This window comes from Silurus aristotelis, assembly GCF_946808225.1.
Source record: "Silurus aristotelis genome assembly, chromosome: 17".
In the NCBI taxonomy this organism is placed as follows: Eukaryota; Metazoa; Chordata; class Actinopteri; order Siluriformes; family Siluridae; genus Silurus; species Silurus aristotelis.
This window is the reverse complement of record NC_139590.1, coordinates 21,112,524-21,133,171: the sequence shown is the minus strand read 5'-3', so window position 1 is coordinate 21,133,171 and position 20,648 is coordinate 21,112,524. Positions and strand designations below refer to the sequence as shown.

At 40.6% G+C, this 20,648-nt stretch overlaps 1 protein-coding gene across 5 annotated transcripts in view; it reads right to left on the bottom strand.

Annotated features, from left to right (window-relative positions):
• apbb2a (amyloid beta (A4) precursor protein-binding, family B, member 2a) overlaps positions 1-19,873 on the bottom strand; it is a 29,683-nt gene extending 9,810 nt beyond the window's left edge. For 2 of the 5 annotated variants that reach the window (XM_083566029.1, XM_083566032.1), the window contains exons 1-8: positions 19,695-19,873; positions 13,783-14,806; positions 12,355-12,530; positions 12,031-12,153; positions 10,586-10,716; positions 10,128-10,188; positions 9,791-9,946; positions 9,573-9,700 (exon numbers count right to left, since the gene is read on the bottom strand). In XM_083566029.1, the coding sequence (XP_083422155.1) occupies positions 9,573-9,700; positions 9,791-9,946; positions 10,128-10,188; positions 10,586-10,716; positions 12,031-12,153; positions 12,355-12,530; positions 13,783-14,788 (1,781 nt within the window). In that variant the 5' untranslated portion in view covers positions 14,789-14,806; positions 19,695-19,873. Of the gene's footprint in view, positions 1-9,572; positions 9,701-9,790; positions 9,947-10,127; positions 10,189-10,585; positions 10,717-12,030; positions 12,154-12,354; positions 12,531-13,782; positions 14,807-15,998; positions 16,187-19,509 lie in introns of those variants that run through there. The other 3 variants (XM_083566033.1, XM_083566030.1, XM_083566031.1) reach the window with 3 other exon arrangements.
• Positions 19,874-20,648: the final 775 nt, after the last annotated feature.

Below are 20,648 nucleotides of genomic sequence, written 5' to 3'. Positions count from 1 at the left end.
TATTATATTATATTACATTGGGTTAAAGTAAGAATATTGGTTTAAAGTTAGTACATTAAGTTAAGATTGGAATAAACCTAGGGATAGTATATTGAGTTACAATTTTTCGGGTAAGTACACTGAGCTAGGGTTAGTACACTGGGTTAGGATTAGTACATTGTGTCAGGGTTAGTACACTGGGTTAGAGTTAGTATATTGGGTTAAATTTAGTATATCGGGTTAGGGTTAGTACACTGGGTTAGGCTAAGTATATTGGGTTAGGGTTAATGTATAGGGTTAGGGTTAGTATATTGTGTTAGGGTTAGTACACTAGGTTAGGGTTAGTATATTGGGTTAGAGTTAGTAAATTTGGTTAGGGTTAGTACACTGGGTTAGGCTTAATATATTGGGTTAGGGTTAGTGTATAGGGTTAGTACACTAGGTTAAGGTTAGTATATTGGGTTAGGGTTAGTATATCAGGTTAGGGTTAGTACACTGGGTTAGGGTAAGTATATTGGGTTAGGGTCAGTATATTGGGTTAGGGTTAGTACACTGGGTTAGGGTTAGTATATTGGGTTAGGGTCAGTATATTGGGTTAGGGTTAGTAAACTGGGTTAGGGTTAGTATATTGGGTTAGGGTTAGTACACTGGGTTAGGGTTAGTACACTGGGTTAGGGTAAGTATATTGGGTTAGAGTTAGTATATTGGGTTAGGGTTAGTATATTGGGTTAGGGTTAGTACACTGGGTTAGGGTTAGTATATTGGGTTAGAGTTAGTATATCGGGTTAGAGTTAGTACACTAGGTTAAGGTTAGTATATTGTGTTAGGGTTAATACACTAGGTTAGGGTTAGGACACTAGGTTAAGGTTAGTACACTGGGTTGGGGTAAGTATATTGGGTTAGGGTTAGTACACTGGGTTAGGGTTAGTATATTGGGTTAGGGTTAGTACACTGGGTTATGGTTAGTATATTGGGTTAGAGTTAATATATCGGGTTAGGGTTAGTACACTGGGTTAGGCTAAGTATATTGGGTTAGGGTTAATGTATAGGGTTAGGGTTAGTATATCGGGTTGGGGTTAGTACACTGGGTTAGGGTTAATGTATAGGGTTAGGGTTAGTATATCAGGTTAGGGTTAGTATACTTGGTTAGGCTTAGTATATCAGGTTAGGGTTAGTACACTAGGTTAGGGTTAGTACACTGGGTTAGGGTTAGTATATTGGGTTAGGGTCAGTATATTGGGTGTGGGTTAGTACACTGGGTTAGGGCTAGTATATTGGGTTAGTGTTAATACACTAGGTTAGGGTTAGTATATTGTGTTAGAGTTAGTATATTGGGTTAGGGTTAGTATATTGGGTTAGGGTCAGTATATTGGGTTAGGGTTAGTAAACTGGGTTAGGGTTAGTATATTGGGTTAGGGTTAGTACACTGGGTTAGGGTTAGTACACTGGGTTAGGGTAAGTATATTGGGTTAGAGTTAGTATATTGGGTTAGGGTTAGTATATTGGGTTAGGGTTAGTACACTGGGTTAGGGTTAGTATATTGGGTTAGAGTTAGTATATCGGGTTAGAGTTAGTACACTAGGTTAGGGTTAGTACACTAGGTTAGGGTTAGTACACTGGGTTGGGGTAAGTATATTGGGTTAGGGTTAGTACACTGGGTTAGGGTTAGTATATTGGGTTAGGGTTAGTACACTGGGTTATGGTTAGTATATTGGGTTAGAGTTAATATATCGGGTTAGGGTTAGTACACTGGGTTAGGCTAAGTATATTGGGTTAGGGTTAATGTATAGGGTTAGGGTTAGTATATCGGGTTGGGGTTAGTACACTGGGTTAGGGTTAATGTATAGGGTTAGGGTTAGTATATCGGGTTAGGGTTAGTATACTTGGTTAGGCTTAGTATATCGGGTTAGGGTTAGTACACTAGGTTAGGGTTAGTACACTGGGTTAGGGTTAGTATATTGGGTTAGGGTCAGTATATTGGGTGTGGGTTAGTACACTGGGTTAGGGCTAGTATATTGGGTTAGTGTTAATACACTAGGTTAGGGTTAGTATATTGTGTTAGAGTTAGTATATTGGGTTAGGGTTAGTACACTAGGTTAGAGTTAGTATATCAGGTTAGGGTTAGTACACTAGGTTAGGGTTGTTACACTGGGTTAGGGTTAGTATATTGGATTAGGGTTAGTATATTGGGTTAGGGTCAGTATATTGGGTTAGGGTTAGTACACTGGGTTAGTGTTAGTATATTGGGTTACGGTTAGTATATTGGCTTAGGGTTAGTACACTGGGTTAGGGTTAATGTATAGGGTTAGGGTTAGTATATCGAGTTAGGGTTAGTACACTTGGTTAGGCTTAGTATATCGGGTTAGGGTTAGTACACTAGGTTAGGGTTAGTATATTGGATTAGGGTTAGTACACTAGGTTAGGGTTAGTATATTGGGTTACGGTTAGTATACTGGCTTAGGGTTAGTACACTGGGTTAGGGTTAATGTATAGGGTTAGGGTTAGTATATCGGGTTAGGGTTAGTACACTTGGTTAGGCTTAGTATATCGGGTTAGGGTTAGTACACTAGGTTAGGGTTAGTACACTAGGTTAGGGTTAGTACACTGGGTTAGGGTTAGTATATTGGGTTAGGGTCAGTATATTGGGTGTGGGTTAGTACACTGGGTTAGGGCTAGTATATTGGGTTAGTGTTAATACACTAGGTTAGGGTTAGTATATTGGGTTAGGGTTAGTACACTAGGTTAGAGTTAGTATATCGGGTTAGGGTTAGTACACTAGGTTAGGGTTGTTACACTGGGTTAGGGTTAGTATATTGGATTAGGGTTAGTATATTGGGTTAGGGTCAGTATATTGGGTTAGGGTTAGTACACTGGGTTAGGGTTAGTATATTGGATTAGGGTTAGTACACTGGGTTAAGGTTAGTACACTGGGTTAGGGTTAGTATATTGGATTAGGGTTAGTACACTGGGTTAGGGTTAGTATATTGGGTTACAGTTAGTATATTGGGTTAGGGTTGGTACACTAGGTTAGGGTTAGTATATTGGGTTAGGGTTAGTACACTGGGTTAGGGTAAGTATATTGGGTTAGGGTTAGTATATTGGGTTAGGGTTGGTACACTAGGTTAGGGTTAGTATATTGGGTTAGGGTTAGTATATTGGGTTAGGGTTGGTACACTAGGTTAGGGTTAGTATATTGGGTTAGGGTTAGTACACTGGGTTAGGGTAAGTATATTGGGTTAGGGTTAGTATATTGGGTTAGGGTTAGTACACTAAGATAGTGTTAGTATATTGGGTTAGGGTTAGTACACTTGGTTAGGGTTAGTATATTGGGTTAGGGTTAGTATATTGGGTTAGGGTTGGTACACCAGGTTAGGGTTAGTATATTGGGTTAGGGTTAGTATATTGGGTTAGGGTTAGTACACTAAGATAGTGTTAGTATATTGGGTTAGGGTTAGTACACTTGGTTAGGGTTAGTATATTGGGTTAGGGTTAGTACACTGGGTTAGGGTAAGTATATTGGGTTAGGGTTAGTATATTGGGTTAGGGTTAGTACACTAAGATAGTGTTAGTATATTGGGTTAGGGTTAGTACACTTGGTTAGGGTTAGTATATTGGGTTAGTAGGTTTATAGTAAATGACAGCTCAATACTGTCAGAACAGCTGCTATAGAAATCAATTTCTAACCACTTTAACCACAGGTCAGCAATTCAAAAGCCTTTTTTTAGTAATATAAAGTAGCAATATATGAGAGAGTCATGAAAAACGTTGTTTGTGTATAAAGAAAGAAAGGGATTTACGAGCTTTTGCATTGAATTGTATAATCACATTTAATTTCATATAAGAAAGTGCATTTGCATGGTACGTCATTGTACAATGGGCTATATCTCAAAATGTATTGTACATCATTCCTTCCCTGCGATACACTCCGTCTCTAGGTGGTGTGTACTTCTGAGGCGTAGGGGGAAGTCAACAACACTCCAAATCCCTGTGCCTACATAGAACGCCCTATCTCTCTCCTACACACGGTTCTACTGACTCCACACTTTCTGAGGTCAGATTTATAGACACACTATGAGACAGTGAATTAATGAGAGCAAGGATAAATCAGAGAGAGAGAGAAAGAAAGAAAGAAAGAAAGAAAGAGAGAGAGAGAGAGAGACAGAGAGAGACAGAGAGCACTCAGGTGAACCGAGGCATTCAGAAAATGTAAGAAATAAATAAAAATGATTGGCCGATACCTGTGTGTGTGTGTGTGTGTGTGTGTGTGTGTGTGTTGTTAAAAAGGTAAGAACTGGGTAATGAATTCTGTGTAATGGAACACAATGCCACAGGGGACGGATGTGTTAGAGTGATACGGAAAGAGGGAAGAAAGATGAAAACACAGAGATAGTGGATAGTGATGAAGCGAGAGAGAAAAGACGACAGGGAAACAGAGGTGAAAAATCAGCATAAAGGAATCTCATTGTCACAAATGTGCATGTGTGAAGAGATAAAGGTTAATGATCTCAATGTGTACTACAAGCTATACGTCTTAAAAGGGCACCGATTTCAGGAATTTTAAGTGGCTCCTGCTGTTAAAAGGGCAACTCTGGTTGCATTATGGAAAGGAGATGAATGTGCAAACAACAGGGCTGAACAATTTGCTTTTTTTTTTTTCCTGCTTGATGCTATTAGATTCTCAGAATGTTCCGGAACAAAATTTGAATGAAGAAAAAGGAATGAAAACACCACGATGAATTTTGGCTACTGATGTTTTATATGAAAATAATACAAAACCTATTATATGTTCACTGTATCCTGAATGAAATTAATTCATGATTAGCTTCTACTAAACATTCTTACATTGAAAATAACACACTAAAACATAATGAGCTCTGTAAAAGAGCTCCAAACTCGGCTAAAGTGCCCGATTTCCATAGCTTTTGATGGCTTTTACCGCTTTTCTTCACAAAATGGTTGGAGAGCACTCGTTTGGCAGATCCCTGACCACCAGAGGGCACCTTGAAGCAATTTATTTTAAATTCTTCCGCTCCCCTGCTTTCTTCCTCGTTTGTGTGCACCTGTTTTGTGGTCCCCTAATTAGTGACCCTATTTAAGTCCTGTTTGAGGTGTGTTCTTGTTTCACGCTTTGCTTGAGAAGTAGTGTGCTTAGTTTGTGTTTGTTTTGGTATGTTCTGTGGTAATTGCCCCACAAGTGTTTTTTTTTTTTATTATTATTTATTTCTTCATGTTGAGCTTTTGTTTCTTTGCATTGCTGTTAAATTGCCTCAGTCAATTTCCTGATGTTTTTTGAGTTCGAGAATGACTTTCTGGTTCTTGGTAACTTTTAGTTGTTTGCTCTGAAGTTCAAATTACATCAGTTTGTCTGGTGGTCCACACACTGACTTTACTTAATGCTTAAGACATGCATTTCTGGCAAAAAAAACCCTAACAAATGAAAGCCCTATGGATTGTTTGAATGTAAAATGGGCAGGGTCAATGTTCAGGCGAAATCTCACAAGCGTTCACCTCACTATTTTCCTCAATGGGCCTTTTTCAAAATGATTGACAAACCCCCTTAAGCTTGACTATCTGAGCATGCGATTGAACTCCCGCTCTCTCCAACATTGCTCTTCCTCTCATTCCTCATCTGTCTTTCTCTTTTCCCGCTCTCCCTGTCACTCCCCCACCCGACCTGCTCTCGTTTGCTCTATTACTTCCTCAGAATAAAATACAGGTGATGCAGTAAATCACCAGCTGTGTGTGTGGTGGAGGATTACAATCTCAGTGAACTCATTCTGTCTCTCTGTGCTAACTGTTTACCTCAGCAGATATAGACAAACCAACACCTGCTAGTGGCAATATGGTAGTCTATGATAGTGTGAGTGAACTTTCACAACCAAACAAACTAAATCCAAGCTGCAATGTGGTAATTCTGTGTAACAAAAAGATCTTTCAACACAGAAAACCAAATATACTGTAGTAACTTTGTGTCAGGACTCCCAGACACCAAACTGTACTAATACTATACTACTGTATACTATCATGTAGAATACTATAATAGTCCTAAATAAAAAAAAAAAGCATAAAGAAAAAACATGAGGGGAAAAAGACAAGTAAAGGAAGAAATAATTAATGAAATAAACAGACAAGCAAAGGGGAAAAAAAGAGAAAGAAAGCAAGTCAAGCCATGAAAGAAAGACAAGAAAAGTAAAAAGGAATGAAAACATCAATCAAAGGAAGAAAGAAAAGCAAAAAAAAAGGGAAGGGAAGAAAAGAAAAGAAAGATTTAATAAAGGGTTAAAAAACTAGTAGCACAAAGAAAAAGAATGTAAAATAAAACAAATCTAGAACAAACAAAAAAAAAAACAGAAGGAAAGAAAGAACAAAGGGAAGAATCAAATCATTTTAGAAAGGAATAAACTGAAATGTGCTGAGGTAAATAAAGCTGAGGTGAATAGAAAGAATGAACAGGGTGAAGGAAGAAACCACTAAAGAGAAAAGAATATGCTAAAAATCTATCCGAAGCAAATAGTAGAAAGAAAGAAAGAAAGAAAGAAAGAAAGAAAGAGAGTAGAACCTGAAGCTGCTGTGGAAACACTGACATCAGCAGGCAGTTACACTTCAAATCCACACTTCTACCCTCTAATCACACTTCATCTGGAGTGAACAGAAACTGAAGATGAAAAGAAAAGGAAGGTGAAGGTGAAGAAAATGACAAGGTTAATGAAGATAAAGACACAACAAGAGTTTTGTGTGCAGCTTTTTCATCCATCCTTGAAATTGAACATTTCCCTACCAACACACTTCTCCCAGTTTTGCTACACACACACACACACACACACACACACACACACACACACACACACCTTCCTCCCTTCTGGTTCTCTATGGAGTCTATGGAGATGAGCATTCCACCACATTTTTCATACATGTCCTTCGTACTATACTCCACTGAGACACACACACACACACACACACACACACACACACACACACACACACACACACACACTTAATTCTGCAACCCAGCAGTCTCATACACACACCTGGCACCTGCAGACTAATGAGGTTTTAGGCAAAAATGCAGGAAACCTCAGACAAGAGAGAGAAAAGAAATGGATAGACAGAACATCTAAAAGGAGGAATAGACTAAAGGGTGTGGGTGTGAGTGATGGACAGACAGCAATAAAGACGGCGCATGAAATGGAAGTGAACACAGTGAAACTGAGACAGTGATGGAGAGATCAACGGAGATTGATGGACAGTAAGAGGAAGAAAGGATGCAGACGGAGGAACGCGTACTCACCAGACTCGAACATCTCTATTAGCATTGAGATGCTCTCCAGCTCATTATTCCCACACACACACACACCCTGCACTTTCCTCTGTCCTCCACTCATCCGTCACACGCTTCCCTCTGTCGCCTCTCTCTCTCTCTCTCTCTCTCTCTCTCTCTCTCTCTCTCTCTCTCTCGGTACGAGAGCATCCCTTACACACACCTCTCACAACACTGCGAGAATCCCCTCTCTCTCCCTCTCTCTCTTCTCCCATCTGTCCTTTGCTCCACCCCTCTCTCTCTCACTCGCTCAATCTCTTCTCATTTTCCATCCTTTCATTCATTTTCATTCATTAATCTTTCTTTTGACAACATACACACACAACAGTTTACAAAACACATTGCATTATATATAATATAATATATATATATATTCCTCTGTCTATCTCTTATGTCTCTCGTTCGCTCGAGCAGCCAATAGGAAGTAAGTGGAGAAAATGTGAAACCCAAAGAAAAAAGAAATAGAGAAAATTGAGGAATTAAAGGAAGAGAGACGAAAAAGCAAAAAGAGATTTACAGGAGAAATGGAGGTGGAAGAAAACAGTGAGCAAGAAAAATGGTGAAAGAGAAGGAAGTGGATGAAGGGATGAAACTGTTCACATAGGGGAGGTGGAGGGGTGTAAAAAGATACAAAAGGGAGGGAGGATGTTGCGAGATCCTTTAATCTTTAGAAGAAAAACACACACACACACACACACACACACACGAGATTCAGAGGGATGAAATCTCTATGGAATTTAAACTCGCAGCTCTATTTCTGGAGCACTCAGCTGTGTGTGTGTGTGTGTGTGTGTGTGTGTGTGTGTGTGTGTGTGTGTGTGAGAAAGGAGCTCCTCAGGAACATGGAGCTTTCCTCCACCCCTTTCCCCTCCTTCCCGCCACAATGGGAAGACTGGAAAATCCTCTCTGCGTCCACGCCGCTCATTAACGTTGTCTATACCGCCATCTAGTGGTCAGCTTACACATTGCACTCTTCACTTTTTATGCATATTCTGTTTTGGTTTTTTGAACAACAAAATATTTTTGTATAATATTTTACGCTAAGTTTCATATTGGCTTTATTAGCAGAAAAATTCAGCAAAGCTAACTAACCATCACTCTGGCCATTTCTGTCTGCTGTTTTCATTCCCAAACATCAATTTTTCCCCTCATAATTTCTTTTTACGCTTTTATTACATGGTTAAATGTGACAATATTGATTTAATCGATGTTTAGAAAGTTGATGGAGGGGAGAACTAAAGAAACGTCGGACCGCAAGCGCCACAGTATTGACCTGTTTTGGTCACATGATCTTTTTCCTCATGGCATCGTGTTTCTGTGCATAAATTATTGTTACCTTCACAATAACTGGGATATGATGTAAAGCTGATGTAAAACCCTTTTTAAAACATACAATTCGAGGGGACACCATTCAGTTGGAGAGCAGTTTAGCCCAGAAAAGTAAATTACTAAAACAAAAAAACAATCTAAGACGCAATGCCTGAAAAATAAATGTTAATCATGGATTTTAATCCATATCTCAGGAATATTATACACATTTCAGCAGTCAGTCGGAATATATAATCGAATGTATGGAAATGCCTACGAATGTAGCATCAGCAGTATATCTTTATGAAGCTGTCTAAAAAAAAAAAAAAAAAGAAAAATTGAGCATGGCATTACTTGCTATGTAAAATTTGCCAATTAATCCAAATTTTTTTGTGATTCAGATTTAGGAATCTAATACAATTTCAGTTTTCAGGTTTTTCAGCAGTACAGTATAAAGTGTAATACAGTTTCAACCAACAAAGCACCGGATTCATTATTAGAAATAATACAATTGAAACATATGTGGATTTTTTTCTATAAATGCACCAAATAACCCAATGACATAGCACGCTTGTCCTGTATAATAATAATCTTTCTTTCGGCTTCTTCCATTAGGGGTCGCCACAGCGGCTCATCCGCATGTTTGATTTGGCACATGTTTTTACGCTGGATGCCCTTCCTAATGCAACCCTCCCCATTTATCCGGGCTTGGGACCGGCACTAAGAGTGGCTGGGGTTGGTTCCCTGACGATAATATGAACCCAAAATGAGATTGCAGCAAACCAGTTATGATACAAAGAAAAAAAACGCAGCATAACCAGGCAGCATAACGCACATGGAAAACGATATCTACCCTCTTCCGCATACATGAGCTGACTATGGCAAATGATTGTCTGGAGACAGCAGATGAAAAGTAGAATTTACATTAAACTCCACAATTTGGCTGTAGAACAAAATTCACACTGACCTGCTGTGGCCCCGCCCAACTCCCCAGATGCGGATGCTGCCGATTGGCTGAGAGTGGAAAAGGGTGTGATCTACAGGGTCGATCAGGGTCAGAGTGGCGTCCTGCAGCATTAACAGCATTGCTTTTCCCTAAAAAGCCCCCAAAAAAAGTGAAGGAAGCAGGAGTGTAGTCTGACTTCTTCTAAAACTCTTGTCTGGTTTTCTGTTAGTTATCTTTACCTCCTCCATTTCCCCTGCGCTCTCTCTTTCTCTCCTGTATGGAGCATGTGTGTTCGAGTGCTGAAGGAGTCTGATGCAGTCGCTGATCACGATGCTGCCGGACACCATGTCGGACTCGCACACTTCCATCCAGCCGAGAGAGCGCACCCGATACACCTGCAATACACATACGGCGTGGTCACTCCACTCTTCCACTCTCTGCATTCATCTCATCATTTGTTCATCTGGACCCCCTTTTCTTCCCTTCAAACATTCCAGCAGGTGGCAGCAAACCCGTTTAACATTAACGTTAAAGTTCACCTCAGTGACCACATGATGGCAGCAAACACAAACTCACGTGTGTCTCGAAGTCATTGATGGGGATCACTGTATCAGCAGGAGGAGCTGGAACTTTAGCTCTAAGAAAAGAGAGAGAGAAAGAGAGAGTAGTGAAAATGGATGATTAATTTTCATATTTAGTGGCAGAGAAATGCAAAGACTGTTCACTTCCTGTCTAGAAACAAATTCATCTCCTCTTCCACATTAACTTTCACCCATCTTCCTGTTTGTCAGTCTTTTAACCTCACCACTTCCCATTCTTCTACTTTTTCTTGCATGAAGAGAGATTTTTCATCTCTCTCTCTAACTTTCTCACTCCGTTTTCACCCGTCTCTTACCTAAACCCCTTCCACCCATTCTTCTCTCCTTTCACTCATTCCTTATCCCAACCTCCTTTCTTCTTCTACCTCCCACCTTCCTTCCTGGCATCTTCCCTCATTCATTTGACTCGTTTTTATTTCCTATCGGTCACGTTACCTGGTGTATCTTAGGTTGACGTAGCTGTACGGCATGCAGCGAGCCCCAGCACAGTCCAGCTCTCGCCGCTCATCTCCTCTCCCGCTTGCACTCTGTCTGGGGTCGGGAGGGGCGGCGGTCTCCTTCGGGTCCTGTAAGAAGTAAAGCGCACTTTATTTCAAACAGAATAAGCGACGAAGATACAAAAAAAGGTTTATATTCGTGACAAGCATGTATATTCGAGAAAGAAACATTGCTGTTTATGTGTATGCAATACCATGAGAATGCATACTGGGTGATTGACATATGACCTTTAAAACATTTTCATGTGGTTTTCTCTCTGAATTTGTGTGACTCATGAAAAGCTGGATTATTATAATTTATATTATTTATACTGGGGGGAGTGGTGGCTCCAGCGGTTAAGGCGCTGGGTTGCCGATCGGAAGGTCTGGGGTTCAAGCCCCGGTATCGCCAGGCTGCCACTCTTGGGCCCTTGAGCAAGGCCCTTAACCCTCTATGCTCCGGGGGTCCCTTACGAGGGAAATATCAAGGTCCGTGACGTGGGGCCCCCTTCCCGTGGGCTCACCACCTGCAGGAGGGACCGTAAGGGACGGTGCTGTGAGGATTGGGCAGCAGTCGAAGGCGGGGGCCTGCTTAGACTGCTGCCCCCGCGACCCGAATTACGGAAAGCGGGAGAAAATGAATGAATGAATATTATTTATACTTATTATTATATTATATATCCAAGCATCATTAAATGTGTGGTGGCTTAGGAACATTGTCTTTATCTTCTACTGATACACTATACAGAGAAAGGTTTGAGGACAGCTCCTCACTACAAAGAAGTACTATACGATCGTGCGCCTCCAATTTGGATTGTAAAGTCTGTTGTCCCAATACTTTTGTCCTGTATAGAAATATGTTTACTCCCAAGGCAGGCCAGGTCTAGAAAAAGATGACCATCTTTGTCTCAGTGTGGCCGGAAATAGTGTAATACCTTCTAAATCTTTACATAGATACACATCAGCTACATTCATGGTAAAATACTGAGCACTTTCACGGCGCTCAGTGTTTCTCCCCCAAACCCAGAGCATTTCCCATTCCATTATCCATCCATTTATTCATTCATCCTTCAGTCTAGTACATGACTCACAGTCAGTAGTGCAGGTCTTTAATGACTGCCGCAATTGACCGCTATGAAAGACTTGTATCCTGCCGGATATGACTGAATTGTGGGAATCTATGCGGCACAGGTCGACTGGATTAATATCCAAGTTTATGTCCTTTACCACAATCCAAAAAAGAAAGCCAGGAGATGTTGTTTCAAAATTCTAAAAAGATCTAATAGGTGTTTATCATATGATGGATGGGGGGAGTTTATGTTTCTGAGTTATTCATAAATATGTAAAGGCTCTTAGGATACATAAGGAAGTGTGTGTGTGTGTGTGTGTGTGTGTGTGTGTTACCAGGTAGTTGTTATTGAGGAAGCTTCCTGTGGTTGCTTCGTAGAGTGAGGATGAAGATGGCGACGAGGCAGCAGACGAAGGCACAGGCTCCACAGAGCTGTCTGAAACAATACTACTCGGCCTCTACACACACACACACACACACACACACACACACACACACACACTACATTGCAGTAAACTTGTTTGGTTTATTTTATAAAACGTTTTTTACATGTCTAATTGAATAAGATATTGACCACACCCTTGTGTGTGTGTGTGTGTGTGTGTGTGTGTGTGTGTGTGTGTGTGTGTGTGTGTGTGTGTGTGTGTGTGTGTTAGTACCTCACACTGTGTCTTAGCTGAGGGTACACACAGCGAGCTTGCACCACCCTCTTGGTTCTGTTTGCTATCGGTTACGGGTCGGTCCTGTTGCGTGCTGTTGTGCCAGAGATAGACATCAGACGCCGCATCATCTTCCTTCTGCCACACAGGGGGCAGCGCTGAGTCACTGCATGGCCCTGCGACGGACGCACACATGCAGAATAAACACACGCACCTTGTATATCTATATATACATCTATATATCTATATGTGCTCACATACCAAAGTGTTGTTATGGTTACACAATTAACCTTTAAAGATAAAGCTTTGGTTAAGCATACAAGACTGAAACACACACACACACACCTGTATTGTATGAGTGCATGTGTGATTTCGAGAGGGGATGAGAAATGGACGTAGGATGTGTGAAATGAGTCAGAAACAGGCTGTCTAGCAGTGAAAGAACTCTAGCTGAGGAAAAACTGGATATTAAATGGACGAACGATGGGTCAGTGGAGTAGTGGCTGGATGGAGAGATTTGGGAAGGCTACGTATGGGTGAGTGGGTGTATAGAAAAATGGAGGGATAGGTGGATTGATTGGTCTGTAAAATGTTAGACATGCAGATTAAAAGGTGGATTTGTATACATATAAATAGATAAATAAATGAATGGATAGATTGACCTGACTTGAATTGGGCAGATGGATGGATGGATGCTTGGACAGATGGCTATTGATTGATATATAGACAAATAGAGAGGTGGATGGATAATGGAGGAAATAATGAAGTAATGGACAGAAATGACAGGACAAATGGATATATATATATATATATATATATATATATATATATATATATATATATATATATATATATATATATATATATATATATATATATATGTGGAAAATGGACAGACGGATATGAAGAACCAATGAAATGAACATCTAGATGAATGGATCACCAGAAATACCAAAAATATTGATGATAAAAAGATGGATGGATGCTTGGACAGATGGTAATTGATCGCTATATAGACATATGTCTAAAGGTGTATGAATAAAAGAGGAGATAATGAGGTAATGGACTGAAATTACAGGACAGATAGATATTTAAAGAACCAATGTAATGAACATCTAGATGAATGGATTGCTAGAAAAAGCAAAAGAAATTAAGATGGATGGATGGAGTTGTGGATGGGTGGATGTATGAACAGATAGCAATTGATCTATTGACAAACAGAGGAGTAGATGAATAGTGATGGGTTGAGGGACAATGAGGTGGACAGAAATGGCAAGAAAGATTGATATAATGATGGGTGGAAAATAGACAGACAGTTATGATGGATGGATGGATGGATGGATGGATGGATGGATGGATGGATAGATGAGCAATGGCAAATCCAGATAATTAGCTGAATAATTGGTCTGATAAGCAGAATGATCTTACCTGTCTCCTGTGGTGTCTCTACAGATGGACTCTCCTGAGACAGTGTTGTCCAGCTCGAATCATCATCCTCTTCTTCCTCTTCCTCCTCCATCTGTTTGTCTTTTGGGTGTGCCACAATGAGTGAGGCCATGGGCAAAGAATTCGGTGGGACCAGAGACCGAGCTATTGGCAAGGAAGAGGGTGGAGTCTCTCTTCTTTCTCCTGTGAAATGTGGTTTTGGCAAAACCTTCCCACCATCTTTGCCTCTATCCTCTTTCACACACTTTACCGGAGTAGGGGCGGGACTCAGGTGAGTGTGGGCCGGGCTCTGGTGCTCTTCCTCCTCTTCATTGGCTAGAAGCAGCAGGTGATTCTGAGGGAGTGTGAGATGGGCCTCCACCCTGTTCTCCTTGGCCCAGTTTTGAAGCTCCAGCTTGGGCAGGCACGGTTTTTCTTCATCCAGGGTCTGGATTTCTTTCGCAGGAGATTCTTCCTCCTCTTCTTCACGGTGATATTCCAAAAAACTTTTTGTCCTTCGTCTGAAGGGCATGTTTTTCTCATCATTTTTGGCAAAGGCTTCCGGACAATCACACCCACACTCACCCGTGATGTCATTACGGTTTGTATCTTTTCTATTCAGGTCAAATTGCGTCTCTTTTAACTGGAGATTGGTGCCGTTTTTTGCCAGTTTCGAGTTGGACGAGGAGAACGAGAGAGAAAACGAACAAAGGGAAGAGGAAGAGGCGGATTTTGTGGGAACTGGTTTAACCCTTCCAGAGGCAGGACTTCCATCCAGGCCCATAGCATTTTGCAAGCTGGTTAGGGCATATTTCTGGCGGTTCTTTGGAAGACCAGCAGAATTGTGTGCCTCCACAGAAACTCCTCCCCTTGTGATGTCACGGCCCAGCTGTTGATTGAGAGAAGAGCGCAGATTGAGGGATGTGGGCGGGTTCACTAAAGGGCTGCCACGATTGGTCGACTCTAATGTAGAGGCACTTCGTCTAAGGGCAGGTTTGTGCAGCGACATCCTCGTCTGGTCGGCCAGCTACAAGAAATTAGAAAAAAAATTAATTTTTCCAGATTCGTAGATTAATTTTGTATGTTGCAACTTTCTACATAATACTTCCTGTGTCACATGACAAATATTTGGAGCCAGTCATCAACTCAATTTGCCAAACAATGGAGTTGTTTGGGTTTATTTCCCTTTGTATTGTGGGGTTACAAAAATATTTACTGAGATGAACTTGTGTAAGAAGTTCTTGGTCAAGTAGATGCAAATCATAAGTTTAAACATAAATTATGAGAGGTGGGGCCAAGTAGAAAACCTTATAGGCCTGAGTTGCAGGGCCGTGGTAGACGGAAATACTCACCAGTAAGAAGTTTTGCATTTCATTGTGTTTCAATGTTCAAGTTTAATGACGTGAATTTGTGTCTAATGGACAATTAATAGATCAATACCTGAATGTGTGACCTCTTCAGAAACACTAATACAGACAAAGTATTAGGAAACCTGATATTTCCATGCCATATATGTGCTTCATCCCCAAACTTTTACCACACAGTTTGAGGCACACACTTTTACATGATGTCTTTGGATGCAGTAGCGTGATATTTTTCCTTTACTTGAACTAGGAGACACAAACATGTTCCAGAATGACAATGCTTCATAAAGATATGCTTTACATAGACAGGAGTGGAAGACCTCCTGCTATAGTGCTTCTCTATACTTCCTTCTCTATACTTCTCCTTCAACATCCTCAAAGTAAATCATGCGTCTGTGGTGCTCTTTCTCAGCATGAAACCATACTGTTGCTTACAGATGGTCACCTCTTCTCTCATCCTGGCTTCCACTACTCTTTCCCATAACTTCATGGTGTGTCTGATCAACTTATTTCCCCTGTAGTTACTGCAGGTCTGCACATCTCCCTTATTCTTAAAGATCGGTACCAGCACACTCCTTCTCCATTCCTCAGGCATCTTCTCACCTTCCAAAATCCTGTTAAACAATGTGGTTAAAAACTCCACTGCCATCTCTTCTAAACATCTCCATGCTTCTACCAGTATGTCATCTGGTCCAACCACGTCCTCCTCACTAATCCTATCCACTTCCTGCTTCACCATCATCCAACCTTCTCTTTCTCATTTTCCTCATTTATCAGCTGCTCAAAATACATATCTACCTTTCTTCTCTCCATCATATCAGCTATCTCTCTCCCTTTACCAGTCAAAGTACCAACATTTTAAAGTACCAACCCGAACCTCCACTCTCCTCCACTTCTCCATTTCCTGCCGTCTCTGTAGACGTCTTCCTTCTCTCCTTTTCCTCCTTTGGCCAACAGTAGCCCAATTTCCACCGGTACCTAGTTGGCTAACATTTCCTGTGGCGGTCGTTGGTAACCCGGGCCTCGACCGATCCTGTATGGAATTTAGGTTTTGAGCCCGCACGTTAAATTCAGCACATGTTTTGCTGGATGCCCTTCATAACACAACCCTCCCCATTTATCCGGGCTTGGGACCGGCACTAGGAGTGCACTGGCTTATGCAACCATGATGGCTGTGTGTGTGTGTATGTGTGTGTGTGTATGTGTGTGTGTGTGTGTGTGTGTGTGTGTGTGTGTGCGTGGGATAAAACGGCTCATTTACTGTTTACCTCCTGAAAGACTGTCAAGTCAGCAAACCACCTAAAGTATTACTTCAACAAAACATGTATAGCATGTATACACCTAAAATCACAAACAAACGCACACACACACACACACACACACACACACACACACACACACACACACACACCATATAAACAAAAAATCTGTGCGATCCATGCGGGTGGAAAGTGTGATAGCAGCAGATGTGAATTGAGACAAGCGTAATTGAAGGTGATGAGATGGCGATTTTGCAGCAGCAGTGTCCTATCCCCTATAAACAGGGGACAAACGCACACAAAAAAGACTTGCTGTCTCGGATATTTTGCTTAGGAGATCATTCTAATCATAATTAACAAGAAAACCAAACAGAAAATGATGCAAATTTCACCTTCCATTACACCGTTTTCAGAGGTGAGAAGTGATGAAGCACGAATACTTCATTACTGTATTTAAGTTGATTTTTCTGATATCAGTGATTTACTTCACTATTTATATTTCAGACAACATTTTACACAAATATCTGTTATAAATATCTGATATACTTTGTACTTCATTTTCAAACCAGACTCGTTACTTTAGTTTTAATCTATTTGGTGACATGTCCAGTGGCATGTGTGGCTCTCAAACACCACAGATGTAGGCTAGTTTATGAAGATAACAATGAGCATGACAGAAGACTAGAAGAAGTCTAAGGTTAACGTGGATGAGACAGAGGGAGTCAATGATGTAAACATGACTAAAAACTGACAATTTCCTGATCACCTGATCATCATCTTTTCTCTGCTTTTGTTCTATATGGTGGATGCTCAGCCTGGATACTTCATTAGGTAACAACATTCTTTTGTATTAATATGATGTGAGGGTCCAGTAACCAGTGTGAACTAGTAGTAATGGCTACTTTCCAGTAGTAACTAGTAGTAATAGTAACTTCTTTACTTTAACTTGAGTGAAATGTGTAATCAGTACTTCAACTTTTACCAGAGTCTTGACATAAGTATCAGTACTTCTACTTAAGTGAAGGATGTGTGACATGTGTGACACCCTCTTTGCTATAAAACCTCTAAATACAATCCGTTCCAAACAATAAAAGTCAGAAGTCACATGATTAATTGATATGAGGTCACATTGTTGTCACCTGATGTCACGTTCTGCAACACCACTACACAAGCAACATGAAGACCGAAGCGCTTTCCCAGTATATTAACGCTCCATGCACCATTAAATCCATTATAACAAAATGAAAAGAATATGGTGCCTCAACAAACCTGACAAAAGAAGGTTGACCAACAAACTCACAGACCAGGTAATGAGGGCGTTAACCAGAGAATTAACTAAGAGACTAAATATAACCTTTTTTTTGTTCATCTTTACAGCTCCTTCAGTATTATCTGTCCATAGGGTCACATTGAGGCAAACACCCCACATAGTACAACTTCATGGAAGAGTAGCCAGGAGCAACACTGCTCAAATAAAAATATATTTGTAGTTAACCAAACAGCATGAAGAAAACAATCTACTTAGCCAACAATTCCTATTACCAGAGACCACATTGCTACAGTGAAAGCATGGTGGGGGCAATATCATGCTGTGAAGATGCCTTTCACGGACAGGGACTGGAAAATTCGATCGAATTAAAGGAAAAACAGGAAGTAAATACTGGGAAATTATTGAGGAAATACTTTTTTTCAGCGGGTGAATGAACCTAAATATACTGCTGAAGCTACACTGGAGTGGTTTAAAGAAAACAGTCTTGGATTTGAAACTTATCAAAAATCAATGGCATGAGTCGAAGATTGCTGTACACCTTGAGGGACCTATTAAAAATTATTGAATTATTTTATGTTTTTTGTTTTTAAGTAAATGGTAGGTAAATAGAACCCCCCCCCCCCAAAAAAAAAAGAAATTTATATATATATATATATAAATAATCCGTAATTCAACAAAACGGAAAAATCAACAATTATTTCTGCCACTAGGGGGGAATAAGGGAAGTAAATAATTTTGCAAGGCACTGAACACACTCATTCTCATCCACATCCTATCCTTTGCTCTTTATTTAATTCTCGCAGTACAAAGTATGTGAAAGATGAGCGTTCAGACAGAACTAATCTATTTATAAGAGCCAATATCCACTTCCTGTAAGTACATCAATAGTCTGTACTGTAACATCTTCTTCTTTCGGCTATCTCCTCTGCTCCAGGATGGATTCTAAAACCCCAGTTCTAACAGGGAGAAAATACCTCGGTCTAAAGTGATGCTCGAGCTGAAACCCAAAATATATATATATTTTTTTTAAGGTGCATCATGGGGCTGGAGGGCTGGTCCGAATATTCTTTTGCCGGCTAGTCGGCTCATTGAATTAGCCTGATGCATTAGGGAAGCCATTTGGGAACTGTTAAAAGGGCAAGTATCTCTCAAAAACTATTTCACACTAACCATATGTTTTATGCGACTTTCCTGCATATATTAAAGCCCAAGCAAATGTAAAACAATACACCCAACCACCTCACACACAACAACAAGCTGCATATTGTAAACATTTTTAAGAAGTGAAACACAAAATAGTGCTTTTCTAGTATAACATCTCACACGGTTTTTAATGCCTTATAAGCACCAACTTTTGGTCTGTAGGATGTCACAATGTTCTATAGTTTTTCCTGGTTGCGTTTAACGCTGTCGGACATCCACGTAACAAACTAGTTATTGTTTATCAACATCTCTCTTTTTTTCCACAGTGTCTGAAAGCATTTTAGATTTCTTCTGTCGGCGCTCACACTGGAGACTCCTTCCAACAACAACAACGATCAGTCAAGCCGACCAATCAGAATTGATCATTTAAATCAATACAGAACAAATTAAATATTATTACTTTTTTTTTCTTTAATTTATTACATTAATCCTGATCTTCCATCTTGCAAATCACACACACACACACACACACACACACACACCCGCATCAGCTGCGACCTGACTGGCATTTTCCATAAGACTGCAGGCCTGTCTGTTGCACTTCACACTAAAGCATGACACAGCATTGAATCGCCCATCACACACACACACACACACACGCACCAAAATAACACGCGTGCATATTTCAACCTACGTCAAATTATTATGTAAAGCCGTGTTTTATTGTTGTTGTTGTTGTTGTTGTTGTTTATTTCTGCAGAGCATCATCACATGCAGAAAGTTGTTGATGATGACCGGGCGCTGCCCCATGCCCCAAGCTCCTGCCACCGCCTGCCATCATCACCTCCAGCACCATGCACCAGCAGGAGATCCACTCACCTCGATCCAGCACACGGACACGGTGATGCGATCAGTCCCCAGGAATCAGAAGTAAATCAGGGCGAACTGCAGTGTGGCTGCTTTCCTAAAGCCAGTTTTCTCCTCTATCCGTCATCAGAGTTCCTCTCCTCCTCCCTAACCCTGCCTCTGTGCTCACTGTGGAAGGCCATCAGAGCCACAAAACCTCCATCGCGTTTCAGCGATGACATACACGCCCTTATCCATCTCCTTTCGAACACCTAAGTAGTTGAGGGTTAAGGGCCTTACTCAAGGGCCAAGAGATTCTTATCTTCTAATCAGAAGTCTAACATCTCAACCGTTGCGCTTCCAACACCTCACTATTTCAAACGTAAACGCTCATCGCTGCTGTTTACTATGGTATTCAAGATGACTGCCGCACGTTTCTTGCGGTCATTCGGTACGCCGCTCGCTTGTGCACAATCGTAGCGCAAAATGAACTCTGACAGAAGAAGCGATGTAGCATCATGTCAACCCTCGTACGATTAAAGGCGGATTTGTACTCGCATGACGGCTGACGTGTCCTGCGGTCATTCAGCACGTGTTGCTTGCGCACGTTTTCGGGAAAGAACGTGGTACAAAATGAAGATAAATAAAAGTACGGAATGTAGCAGGGAACGTAGTACAATAATTTCTTAGTTTAAAGTTTATATTATTATAGTTTATAACCGAAAATCCACGATAAACGGACAGCACCTCAAAAACGCTATTTTATGTTTACAGTACTGTACTGTATTAACATTTGACTTCATTTTATAATTAACAATTAAATAATTATACTAAAGGCTAGTTTAGACTTGACAATATACTTTGTTAACTACGCAGTCACAACATGGATATTACCTTATTATTATCCTACATATTATTGATCTCCGTGTGATGCAAAATTGTAGCAAACAGGGCTGGAAGTGTGACACCAAAATACAGCAAAATTAC